Raw genomic sequence first — 13,204 nt, forward strand, 5'->3', positions numbered from 1 at the left:
CTTGTGCTATTTCTCTGGTACGATTTCGCGCAGCGACACGAACTGAGCCCAGAAAAGGGATTTTGACGTAAGGAAAAATCTATTTCTGGGCGATTGGTTCGTGTCGCCAGCGCAAATCCCGCCCTGCCCATCCCATCGCTCAAGATTGTCTGCTAACTTCAGGATGGCCACCAGAGGCGCAGCAGTCGGCAGCATGGGATGGAGTAGTAGTAGTTGCTGCCCACTCTGTGGGTCGGCTCCCCTCTTGGGGGGATTTTGTAGTGGGAGATTTCTATTGGCAAGCGGTTCGTGGTAGTGGTCTCACTCGCCATAGTGTTCATACCGACAACCCTCTTGGAGGGTGAGCGAGTCAGTTGTACTGACCTTTTCTTTATTTTATTTATTCTCTGGTATGTGTTAGTACATTTACCTTAGAGAAATAATGGATAAAGGATATTTCGCTGGCGACACGAACCAATCGCCCAGAAATAGATTTTCCTTACGTCAAAATCCCTTTTCTGGGCTCAGCCCATGTCGCTTTGTGAAATAGTACCAGAGAATTAGCAAAGCTTGGGGAAAAGGTAACAGTATAAGGTAATAAGAAAACACGAAAAAATATATAAGATGAGTATAATCTAGATTAAATATTACAAAGTTATCGATATAAATACTTAAACTAACTTATAGTAACTTTTTTTCCTTTTTTAAGTTTATTTTTTTTCAGTAGTTATCAAAATTTTAATTATGTCTGAAGTGATTTTCACACAATTTCAAGTATTTATTCATTGTGTATGTGATCTGTTAAAGAAAAAATAGTGTTTCAGTGGCATGATAATGATCAAGTAATAAGTACGTATGTTTTTCTTCTTGAGTAGAGACTGGTTTGTTTGTTTTACCTTTTTTTTAGTTTTAATTTTTCAGTAAATATCAGTAACTAACAAAATGTTATATTTGAAGTAATTTTCACACATTTTCAAGTATTTATTAATTGTTTATGTGACCTGTTAAAGAAAAATGGTTCTGCGTGGCATGATAATGTTGCAGTAATAAGTAAAATTTGTTGTTTTTTTTCACATTTGTATGTGATGACTTCACACATTTGTCAAATAGTATAATAGTGATTGCATATCAAATAGTGTACTAGTGATTGCGTATGTGATCTATTAAAGAAAAATGGTGTTTATTACGAGTTTTCCTAACATGTAAAGATAATCAAATATTAGTTATTATATTGTCTGTTCGTCACTTTGTATCATTTCATCACCTAATATAAATATTTTAAATTTCCATTACATCGTTGTTTTAGCTCAAATGTAATTAGAGAAATGAGATAATGATAGATTAATAGCATAATTCTGGCACAAAATTGCACCATATTTGGCATAAATTCTTGCTTGGACCGACTAGCATAATTTAGCAAAACGGTTGGTAACACTGGTGATGCCACTCGGCATTGTTTAAAGTCCGCAACTAATGATTACAAACATTCAAACGTGTCGTGTATTGTACACCTTGCGCGCATTTCGTTTGCTTTTTCGGTGGTATCAACTCTATACGCAGTTACCGTTTGATTCATCATGGGTCCCAACATTACTACTGGCTATCTATTAAAACCTTTTGCTAATGTTAATCTTTGAAATGGAAAAAGTTTACATGGCAATCTCGCGTTTTCCTTCTTTCAAAATGTTTTCCATCATTTACAACTCCAAAATAAACCTTAAGTTTCGTCTATCCTCTCCTCTGCATGAAAGTGATGAGCGAAAAAAAGATTTAATCAAGCACCCTTGCTTGATTTTTTTTCAAGCGTAGACATATTCTAAACCCATGCTCACACTTGAGGCGCGCATTTCAGTAGCAAATGCAATACGTATTTAAGTGTTAGGTTTGGAGTGAAGGCAATGTTACTTACGTATGTAGGTTACATGTGCGGTTCGGTAGCGAATGCAATCTTTAAGCTTTGTTAAGCTTGCCGGTAAAGAAGTTAGTCATAGCTTATTTCAGAGAAGCCACTATGCCATATTAAGTGCGTAGTAATTAAGAAATTAAGAATCTTTTATGTCATACTGTAATACGTCAATGTTTACGTGTAAGATTTGGTAGTGAAACCAGTTACATACGTAACATGTTTGGTTGGTAGCAACGCAATCTAAGCTTTTAAGCGTGCCGTAAAGAAGAGGTTACAGTATACATAATAATAGAAATTAAGTAGATTCTTTATGTCTACTGTAAAAATACGTCATTGTTTACGTGTGAGATTTGGTAGTGAAACCACTGTCACATACGTAACGTGTGCCGTTCGGTAGCGAACGCAATCTAATCTTTGTTAAGCTTGCTGGTAAAGAGGAGGTTAGCCTTAGCTTAATCAAAGAAGCCGCTATGGTATAGAATAATTATAGAAATTAAGACGATTCTTTTATGGCTACTGTAAAATGACGTCAATGTTTATGTATGAGGGTCTGGTAGTGACACAGTTTCCATATGCCAACGCGTGCGCGGTAACGAACGCAATCTGTATGCTTGGTTTATAAGCTTCTCGTAAAAAAAAAAAAAAAAAAAAAAAAAAAAAAAAAAAAAAAAAAAAAAAACGAGGTTAGCTTGATATTAAACTCAAGAGATGCTGGTACATAATGGTATAGTAATTAAAGACATTAAGAAGATTCTTTTACTTATACGTACGTATATATGTACCATGCAGTACATAGTAATTGTCAAAGTCCAATAAGCTTGAAAGCTTGATATTGGACAATTTGCCATAAAAGACGCACCTTTTTTATAAGGACATTTATGAAACAAAATCGTTAGTATCATAACATTACATTTACTGAAAGATAATTTTCAAGCGATTTTGTATACAGTATTGCAGTCGACTCCGTAAAAGACTTACCATAAATTAATATCGAATGTAAACAATATGGTTTGTTTACTATACCATAAGTCCCGATATAAACCACCTGGACTGCGCTATGCTTGTTTACATGCCGACTTACTGTAGGCAAATTTTTGGCAAGTTTTTGATAAATATATATTGGGTTTAATTTTAATAGTTTATTAATTTACTGTAATAATTAGACTTGCTTTTCAATGTTTTTATTATGTTAGCAACACGTTTTATGCCTACCCACTACACTACGTTCTACTTACTATTTACCTAGGTAGCCTATGGCGCTTGGTCAACAATCGGTTGGACACAGGCTAGTTTTCTTTTATACTGTATATTATACATTAAAAATTATAAATGCACGTTTAACATGATATTTATTTAACTTTTAACTTATTTAGTTGTAATTTACATGTAATGTATTGTATAAAAAGGCAAGGTTAGGGTAATAACTGATGGTCAAGAACGGATTAATCCATTTTCAGTTATTTCTTATGGGAAAACTTGATTCAGTTCTTGAAATAATCGAATTTCGACGCTCCTTCTGGAACGAATTATCGTCGAGAACCGATGCCCTACTGTATTTTCAAAATATTGTCGTAACGTTATTAATTGCTAACCCCATCGTAAAATTTAATTATCATAAGACGAATTATTGTAACTTGACTACTACCTGTAGTATTTCAATTCGTATCACCATGCACAAGGAAAAATTAGGTGTTAAAAAAAAAGAATACAAATCAACACTTAAAATATGAAATACTTGTAATCCTGAACATATTCAAATTTTTTAATCTTTATGAACTGTTAATCAGTAAGCTAATTAAGTGGGATTCAGTAAACTATGAAAAGCCCGACCGGGAATACAAACACACAAAAAACTAAGAGGAGCCACAAATTTTTTTCTTATACATATGGAATGACACACTCAGGATTTATGCACAATGCATGAATATGCTATATTAAAATAATGGGTCTGTGGTGAGTGACAGGCCTCTAAGAAGTACCTGCCACGTCATCTATCATTAAAATCCTGTGTCACGTGATTGTCAACACCACAATACATGGCAAATGAGCAAGGATCTAAATCAAGAGATTATTAAACAAGGAATTTCCCAAATACATATTGCCTCAAATTATAACTGATCAGTCTTATTTTCATGGTATTCCAGTAGATGGTACTCAACTCAATAAGCCTCCTCATCCATCTCATGAATTATATCCCATGGAGGAGAGGCAGTCAATGACTTTTACTGAATAAGATGTTTAATGAACCAAATGATTATCCCTTAAGAGAGTGACAGGTGACACGTGCAAAAATTAATTGTTTAATGACTTCAAAGCCACTTCTGTTCACATCAAATATACTGATTTAATAGTCAGCCTTTGTCACAAAAAGATAAATGTACAACAAGATGGAAACAGAATGAAACTGCAGTTCCTCACTAAAAATATAACGAATAAAAATCTCTTCAATAGAAACATATAACTTAAATTACCTTCTCTACAATCATCATCAAGATCTGATGTACTCTGAAAGTGTGCAATGGGAAGAATCAAAAGGTGCTGGGCAACAAGACCCCCTTTGGCTAATGCAACGTAAGAATGATTACCAACACTCACAACCAGATGCTTCTCAACTTCAGGACTTGCTAAACAAAACCAACATGGACCTGCAATGAGAGAAAATCTAAACTTTCTTTCTTAAGTTTTACACATACCAAAATCTATGAAACAATCCACTTAGCCTGAAAAAACAAATTTATATTAAAAGTACAGAACAGTGTCCCAACAATCTCATATACTATATATTCACATTCAAGAACATAAGAACTGTCATGATGAGCAGTTTTTCTGTAGAACAATACATATATAACTAAATCTAAAATTTTATTAATGAGAAAGATTATATCTCTTTTTAATAAGTTCTGAGCTGTCTTGGTAGAACAGTAGTCTTCAAAACTGACAACACATTTAATATCTTAACAGCACTTGATGAAGTTATTGCAAAACATCCCAAATGTATGCACATATAAAATTCTTTCAAAATAGTTAATGCTTTGAACAACAAACCATGGCTTTGAATATTCTTATTTGCTGGCTGAAAGTGGTAGTCACAAATCCCCTAAGTGGGATGCTAGATCGCCATGTATCTCATCTACCTACACTAGCAAGTGCTCCACACCAGAAGAGACACCTATGCTCTCTCAAGACAAGGAAGAAGGGTCTTACTATAAGAAAATAGATTGGAAAGAAGAATGTTTTAAAAACAAAATTATTAATTTGTCTGTCACAGAAATGCAACCTGCCTTAAAAATAACTTAGAATCTATTAAGGTAGGAAGCCAATTCATTTACCAACTACAGGCAGTCCCTGGTTATCAGCAGGGTTTCCATTTTCAGTGGGATGCTGATAGGCAAAAACTGCCATTAACCGAAACTCAGTGATTTATGGCACCAATAACTGGTTAATGGTGCCTCTGTTAGGTATGTTATGACACCATAACTCTATTATCGGCACCTTATGGCGCTGATAACTGAAACTTACCTCGTTATGGCGCCATAAATTGCCAATATCAACTCATCAGAGGGTGTAGGATCACAAGAATTCAAACTATGCTAAGTCTTACCTTCCTTGCACTAACTAACTCAGAAGCTGCAGATGGTCAAAAGTTTATGGCTGACTACACAAACACACACAACACACACACACACACACAAACATGCATAAGTTAAAGGCCCAATGCCAATTTGAGAAAATTTCTAAAGAGGACTATTACACAGTGTATAAAAACAATGAGTTAGATGGTAATGAGACGTGAGAATATGTGACATGAAAGAAGCCTAGAGTAAAGCTATCACACTTTACAACTTTGCAGCTAAGCGCCACACACTGATTATGTCACGACCATTCCTTGAAGTTGATTGGTTGCCAATAGTTTTGAAAAGTTGGATAATCTGTGGTTCTTTTTCTCTTCATTTATTTTGCAACGGTTGTTTTACTGAACTAAAATATGTTGTGCTGATTATAAAAAAAAAAACAAAAAAAAAAAAAAGTTATATTATCCTCAGAAATACAATCATAATATACATCTCCTTAAAATTGGTAAAAAAACAGTTAAATATGAATAAAAGTTGGGAGTGTTCCGAACTGCTGCAGATGAAGTTCACCTGAATGCAGAGATGGGATAGGGAGTGTCTGCATTCAAACTGGTGCACATGAATCTGGACAATGATAACTGCCATTTGATACTGTCAAGCATGTTCACCACTCTAAATCAAAACATAAAAGACTCTCAGAGCTGCATGAATTTCATACCGATTTCAGGAAATTTTTACTACAATTAAGTCTTAGAATCACTTTCATTGAAATCGTTTTTACATTCAGAGGGATGACAAGCAATGAATGCACTTTACAAAATCAAAATATGCCTATTTTTAACATAAAAGTTACAGTATGTATGCTATATGAATCATATTAGGTATAATCTGCTGAGAATTTTCGTAAGGACATTATCTCCTTTTGAAATAACAGGAAAATAAAAAATGACATACACCTATAATGACCTATGTCTTTTTGTCGGTTTATGCAGCTTACTGTGGTTCTTGTTGTGGTTATTCTTGTTTTTGTTGTTATTGTTATGTTGCTTGTAGTATCTTAGAATATTTTTCATATGGTAACCTAACATTGCAGAATAAACATAGACCTATTCATAAAATACTGGTGTAAAGAATTATCTACCTACTCTTGTAAACTAAAATTTAGTCATTTAATTTAATTGATCAAGTGATTCATGGGTTACTCACTGACTGGTTTGGATCATCTCATGCATGTCTATTTCAGCCATCACTGTGTTTGTCATACTAGCAACAATAACCCAAACAAGTGGAGGTGTTTATTGGGCTAGCGCAACTAAAATATGCATTTGGCTGCTCTACAATAAAGCTCCGGATTAACCCTTGACCTACCAGCAGAAGCCAGACACCTCCGGCGATGTAATTAATCATGCCCAGCAGGCAGGTGTTGAAATTAATTACTGTCCAAAAAAGGGTGGTACAAAAGGGCATCATCATTATGTAATGATAGCTATAAGAAATAATAGTAGATAGGGTAGCATAAAAACAGAGAGAGAGAGAGAGAGAGAGAGAGAGAGAGAGAGAGAGAGAGAGAGAGAGAGAGAGAGAGAGAATATTCAAAGGTACAGTGAAAACTATAGAGAACAAGAGCAATGGACAGAATAATCAGGAGGTTATTGTACAGTGAAAATAACAAGAGAGAGAAAGAGGAAGAGAGAGAGAGAATTGAGTTTGGTGTATGAGCCAGAATTTGATCAACAAAACCTTAGTTACAGGAAGTTGGACCATAACTACATTGCAATTAAAATTTTGAGACCGTCATAAAATCTTTGACCTGTGATCTTGCACCAAACTTACTCAGCTTCTAGCAGGAATGCAGCTCTGCCTCCCGGAGAGGTATTAACATGTTAAATTACTGACTCTGCCTGGAAAAGGAGGAAGTAACATGTTAACCCCACCTCAAAGGGGATGGGGACAAGATAAGGAAACCACACTCCACGAATCAAGAAATCCAGTTGGGCGGAGAACCAAGAAAATCTACACCGCCTAAAGAGGTGGTGCCAAATTTGAATCGAGGGTGGCTCAAGTTGAGTTTGACAGAAGAAGCCAGAGAGGACTGGCAGCCGTCGTTGAGTACAGAAGCAGAAATATTGCCAGAGTGCAGCAATAAATTTATAAGTTTTGTATTTTTACTTGTAACTCTGAATTCTTTGCACAGTAATGAAAGAAACTGCCGTTCATCTCATTCAAACTTCTCCAGAGAGACTAAGACTAAGACTACAAAAGATTACTAATTCAGAACTAACATTAAGAAGAAGCATAAAGTTAAAAACCAGACTGCAGAACACATTATCAAGAAGAAGCAGGAGGTAAGCAATCATATAACTCGAACACTCTACCTTACAAAAACGCACCAGAGTGCACCACTTAACAATTAGTCACCAACCAATGAGGAAGTACCAGAAGGTGGCAACAGAAAAGACTGCCTACTAAGAAGGAGGAGATATTTCTTTGCAGAAGGAGAGAAGCCAGAGAGCATCCAGAGGGTGCGGTTGTGTGCCTTACCAGCCATGGGTAAGAAAGGCTTCATACTTAAACACGTCGTTATATTACTACACTTCGCCTCAAGTAGACGATAGCAGAGTCGTACTACCCTCAATACTAACTAAACTTGTTTGTTCCAAAAGTGTACATATATTTTGTGTTAATGAAGTCAGGAAACTGCCTTGTCTTTCTAGCCTCATGAGACATCTTTGAAGAGATTTACTACAAGAATCCAGAGCATCTACAATTTATAAAAGACAAAGAATAAAAGCAGTAAGGCCTTACACCGGTGGCTGCTGAAAAAGACCTGAGAAGACACATAAACAGGTGAAGTGCAAGACATACAGGAAGTTGGAAACAAAGGCGAGTCATAATATGTGAAGGGCGAGGTGAATCGACAAAACTCAGCTCAAGAATTTGAAAACAACCACGAGTCTCAACTCGTGAAGGATGAAACATACAAGAATAACAGACAGCGAGGCACATTGACAAAATATTCCCACTTAGACGTCAACATTCACAGAGGCTGAAAACATAAGCATCTGGTAGTGGAAATAATATTGACAAACATAATCGCATACAAAACCCCACATCTAAGAAACAATATTCCCTGAAGAGAAAAGAAAACATCGTACATATGAAGGTCACCGTGAGGACAGCATAATAGTGGTAATCAGCGAATTCCTGTGTTGGTCGCAGATGGAGCATTGAGAGGTGGAGAAAAGTGAAGAATTCAAGAGAAAATGATAACAAACCACAGTTAAAACTGAACGACACAACAGGAAATAAGGAATTCGTGTTGGAAAGTTTCCATTTTTTTTCTCTCTCTCTCTGTAACAAGGTATAGAAACTTATTATTCTCTCTCTCAAAAATTTAAAAAAAATTTGTTTATAGATGTTTAATAGATAGATATACTATGCCAGATCTTTTTGATGCATTATTGAATACTGTTAGGAATAGCCCATACCATTTAGACCGACAATGGAGAGCCGTAGCCGAATTCCAGTGCCAAATTCATGAATATCATTAACTCAAGGATATTACAAATATTAATAACAATAATAATGATAACAATACTAATAACACTAACCCATTTCAATTTAGAACAATGACGCAAGCAGCGATCATTATGCAAACCACGCGTTTCTGTGGAAGAGTAGATAGTTCGAACCCTGACAAAAATAAACTAGAATCATACTCTGTGAACCAGTGGTTAGCTGATGCAGACCGTCACACATCTATAGGGGGGATAACGAATGAAAGAGCTCAAATTAACGAAGCCTTGCTTCTCATTAGTTCAGAACGAGGTGATGCACATAGGACTTCAAATTCAGTTAGATTCAACAAAATAACCACATACACTGAATTTAAATGAATTTGTTTATCAATCTGGGAGCCAGTAAGTAAAAGTGATGTATTATAAAATATTAGAAAATTTCTTACACAACATTATGATGGAGAGTCAATAGCAAATCTTCATACAGATGTCGAAGAATCAATACAGATAGTAGTGGAAGATCTGAAGAAAACTAGTATCACCATAGGAAAGAAGGATGATTTCGGTGATGATGGAGATGATTTAGTTAGCTTAAGGCATGTCTTGGAGAAAAGGAAAAGATAGCTTTCAAGGTCAAAACTGATCCAAAGAATGATAGCCTTACTGCATTAATATTGATGAGACAAAAAAACCAAAGGAAAGAGATAGACTTTTCTAAGAATTTATAAGGATAACAGACGCCTAAAATAAAAAGAAAGGCAGAAATATTAATAATTCATATAAAAGAAGTAACACATATAATGATAATTCCAGACAATTAGTGAACAGACAAACTTTCTTTCAAGGGAAATATGCACAAAATAATGGGAAAAATGGAATCCAACCCAGAAAGGAAGACAGAATCAATCTAGGAATGGCGAACACAAATAATTCAAAGCCAGTGAATAATGAAGCTCAAGGAGATAGACAAAAAACATGTGTTTGTATGGTGCTTTTACGTTGCATGGAACCAGTGGTTATTCAGCAACGGGACCAAAGGCTTTACGTGACTTCCGAACCACGTCAAGAGTGAATTTCTATCACCAGAAATACACATCTCTCGCACCTCATTGGAATGGCCGAGAAACCCAAAAACCAATGCAGAAAGCCTAGAATCTGTGCAGTTTGCAAAAAGGTTGGGCATTTAACTAAAAACTGCTGGTTCAATACTAAGGAAGCCAATAGGAAGATTGGCAATAATAGTAAAAGTCACCCAAATATAAATACGTCATCAAGTCAGTGACAATTAACCCATTTACAGTGATATAGTTCACTGAAAGCAGTTTGATAGTTGGGTAAGGCTGAGAGTCCTATGACTGATCTGTGTGTGCTATCGGCCACATGCCCACAAGTTTTACTTTTATTCTCTGTGGTATAAGGGGCATTACAATTATCATGGCCATCCATCCACACATGTATGTGCATGTGCAATTGCTTATACATGTACATTCTACTTTATGCATATACATGATATATTGTGGAGTTGAAACTATTATATTAATTAAAAGCTACTATATTTCCAACAGATACAAGTAAAAAACTATTTGCAATGAGACATTTATGTGTAGGACCATGCGCCCCTGTCATTGTCTCACAATAGAAATTGATTGATGTAGGCCAATGCCCTGTCATTGCCTCAAAACATAAGAAATTGACAAGTAGGTCTATGCCCTGTCATTGCCTCAAAATATAAGAAAATGACATGTAAGTCTATGCCCTGTCATAGCCTCAAAATATAAGAAATTGATGAGCAGGCCTATGCCCTATCATTGCCTCAAAATTGTATAAGAAACTGACATAGGTCCATGGCCTGTCATTGCCTCAAAATATATGAAATTGATGTGTTGGCCTAATTTCTCAATGATACTAACATTTTACATGCAGGATTATGATGAATTAATAGCCTAATATTGTAATTGGTTGCTCAAGTCTATGCTTCATTTCAATTATTGTGGTCTACGTGGGATCGCTTAGGTAGGCCAACAACAATTTAAGAGATAAAATCAAGATGCAATTGTATTTAGGCTGTAAATAAAAAAAAATGCACGTCAAACTTATCCAAGTTCTTCATGATATATACCTTCATATATCTTTTATCAGAGATATCAATTGTAAACTTGACAACTCCTGGAACTCCAATCTATGGTGTCACAATTCATGCACGAAACTCAACATTACCGAACAGAGTCAGAGCCGTATAGGTAATGATTTGGAATGTTAACTGGTGTGACATCATTCCCCTTTCAAGAGCTACCCAATCACTGGCGTGCAGTGGCCAGGGCTTAGCTGCAAAGCTAGGTGGACTGCTATACTATGTGTAAGTAGCCACCATAAAACCAAGATAAAACTTATCTAGACATTCATCAAACATAAACCATGAGATAGGAAAAAAAAAAAAAAAAAAAAAAGTAGATTGGAACTTTTGTCATGTTATTAACTTGGTCAACTCATTCTAAATCATCTTCAGAATGCAGCAATGACTATTTCACAAACTTCATGAACTTGAACTTTTCTGAGAGTGAAATGTTATTCTTTGATGTAAGAAGAGCCCCATTCAAGATTCTCTAAAGCTAAACATTCTCCTAGAGACAGGATGATAAGTGAATTAGAAAGACAACCAAGCAGTGAGGTCTAGTGGAGTTCGGTTGGGGCCCAAGAACGAATATAATTTTTGCAGGATTGAAAAGGCAAAGTAGTGATTGTTGTGCTGCTGCCTCATGCTGAATCTAAATGAGAGAAGGCAAACAAAGCTTAAAAAATTTTTAGTTTGTGAATTTATAGGACAAGTTACACCTAAATGGTTTCAATTTCTTATGAAAGGGGCAAGAAATGATAGCCAACTTATACATGTAATTTGCTAATAAGTTTTTAAGATTCAAAAGTCATAGGAAAGCATTTAAAATGAAAGGGATGACTCCTTCAGAGGTTCACAGGAAGCCTTCAAGAGATAATGGAGAATGTGTTTCAAATAGTCCCTCACCAAAATAACTGAAACGAACCATCAGTTTAGAGTAGCATTTGAAAACCATCCATAATGCAGTGCTGTTCTTTAGTCTGTTGCAGACAAAGATACCAGTTATTCTTGGAGGCCAATATATAAGAAAAAAATTTCTAGTAAAAGAAAGGATGGTAAATAAAGAGGCACTTCCATGCTACAGCATATAAAAATTCTTGCCCAATTTGCCTGGTAAAACTTAACTGTTGTTACAGCTGAGTAGGGGTCTGGTAGACCTACCTGATTTACAAGAAAGTGAATATACTACATGGATAATGGGTTCATATTTGTGGGTTATGTGGAAATCAAAATAACATTTGTTTTGGTACAAGTATCACTTCAAACTGAAATATCTGGTTATAAAAGTAAACAACATATTTGATACAAACATTATTTCCTACACAGAATAGAATATAGAATTTAGGCCTAAGGCCAAGTACTGGGACCTATGAGGTCATTCAGTGCTGAAAGGGAAATTGTTGCAGCTAGGGGCCAAAGGGATGCTGCAACAAACCTCAAGTTTAAGTAATGCCCACAGCGCAATTAGACCCAATTATTTGTTGTCTATCTTTACTCTTTTTTTCCTTCAGACCTGGTCCAGATAAAGGTATCAAATATGTAACTGCATTAGCTTTCATAGACAAAAAATACACAGGATAATTACGAACCAGTTGGTTTAGGAGGTACCCTCTTTCTCTCACCCCCCATGTCACTGTCTCCTTTCCTTTTCCTTCTTCCATCATCATCATCAAATTTGGCATTCATGTCATAAAAGAACTGGGCTCCACTGCTTTTTGCACTAACCTATAAAAATAATATTCAACAATATTATAACATATCCATATTCAACCACACTGCCTGTATATAACCCTATAATAAAAGCTCATTAAATATAAAGTTACAATACATATGACCAAACATTAAAACACTAAATTATAAAAATACACAAAAATATATTAAAAAACTACAGCTACCTGACTTTTCTGTTGGGGAACACTGCCCTCTGAATATGGACATTCAGTTACATCAGGAGGCTGCTTGTTTAATTCACTCGGATCACAATGAACCATTGGGGTAATATTGAAGGCATACAACCACTTTTGTTTTTCTGGATTTCCCACCTTTGCCAAACCTATGAAGCGGGTAACATGGCGAGTAGGCTCATTCAGTACTTTGTGATTCCTGTGTCAAAAAA

At 35.5% G+C, this 13,204-nt stretch overlaps 2 protein-coding genes across 2 annotated transcripts in view; one reads left to right on the forward strand and one right to left on the reverse strand.

Moving 5' to 3' along the window:
* LOC135219787 (CWF19-like protein 1) overlaps window positions 1-13,204 on the forward strand; it is a gene marked incomplete at its 5' end in the record, with an annotated part of 332,999 nt that overhangs the window by 192,363 nt on the left and 127,432 nt on the right.
* The window catches only part of LOC135220061 (CWF19-like protein 1), a 42,100-nt gene that overhangs the window by 2,551 nt on the left and 26,345 nt on the right, over window positions 1-13,204 (reverse strand). Inside the window, exons 3-5 of the mRNA XM_064257389.1 lie at window positions 12,984-13,191; window positions 12,678-12,813; window positions 4,357-4,530 (exon numbers count right to left, since the gene is read on the reverse strand). Of these exons, the coding sequence (XP_064113459.1) occupies window positions 4,357-4,530; window positions 12,678-12,813; window positions 12,984-13,191 (518 nt within the window). The remainder of the gene's footprint in view (window positions 1-4,356; window positions 4,531-12,677; window positions 12,814-12,983; window positions 13,192-13,204) is intronic.

Source organism: Macrobrachium nipponense, chromosome 1, assembly GCF_015104395.2.
Source record: "Macrobrachium nipponense isolate FS-2020 chromosome 1, ASM1510439v2, whole genome shotgun sequence".
Classification (NCBI taxonomy): Eukaryota; Metazoa; Arthropoda; class Malacostraca; order Decapoda; family Palaemonidae; genus Macrobrachium; species Macrobrachium nipponense.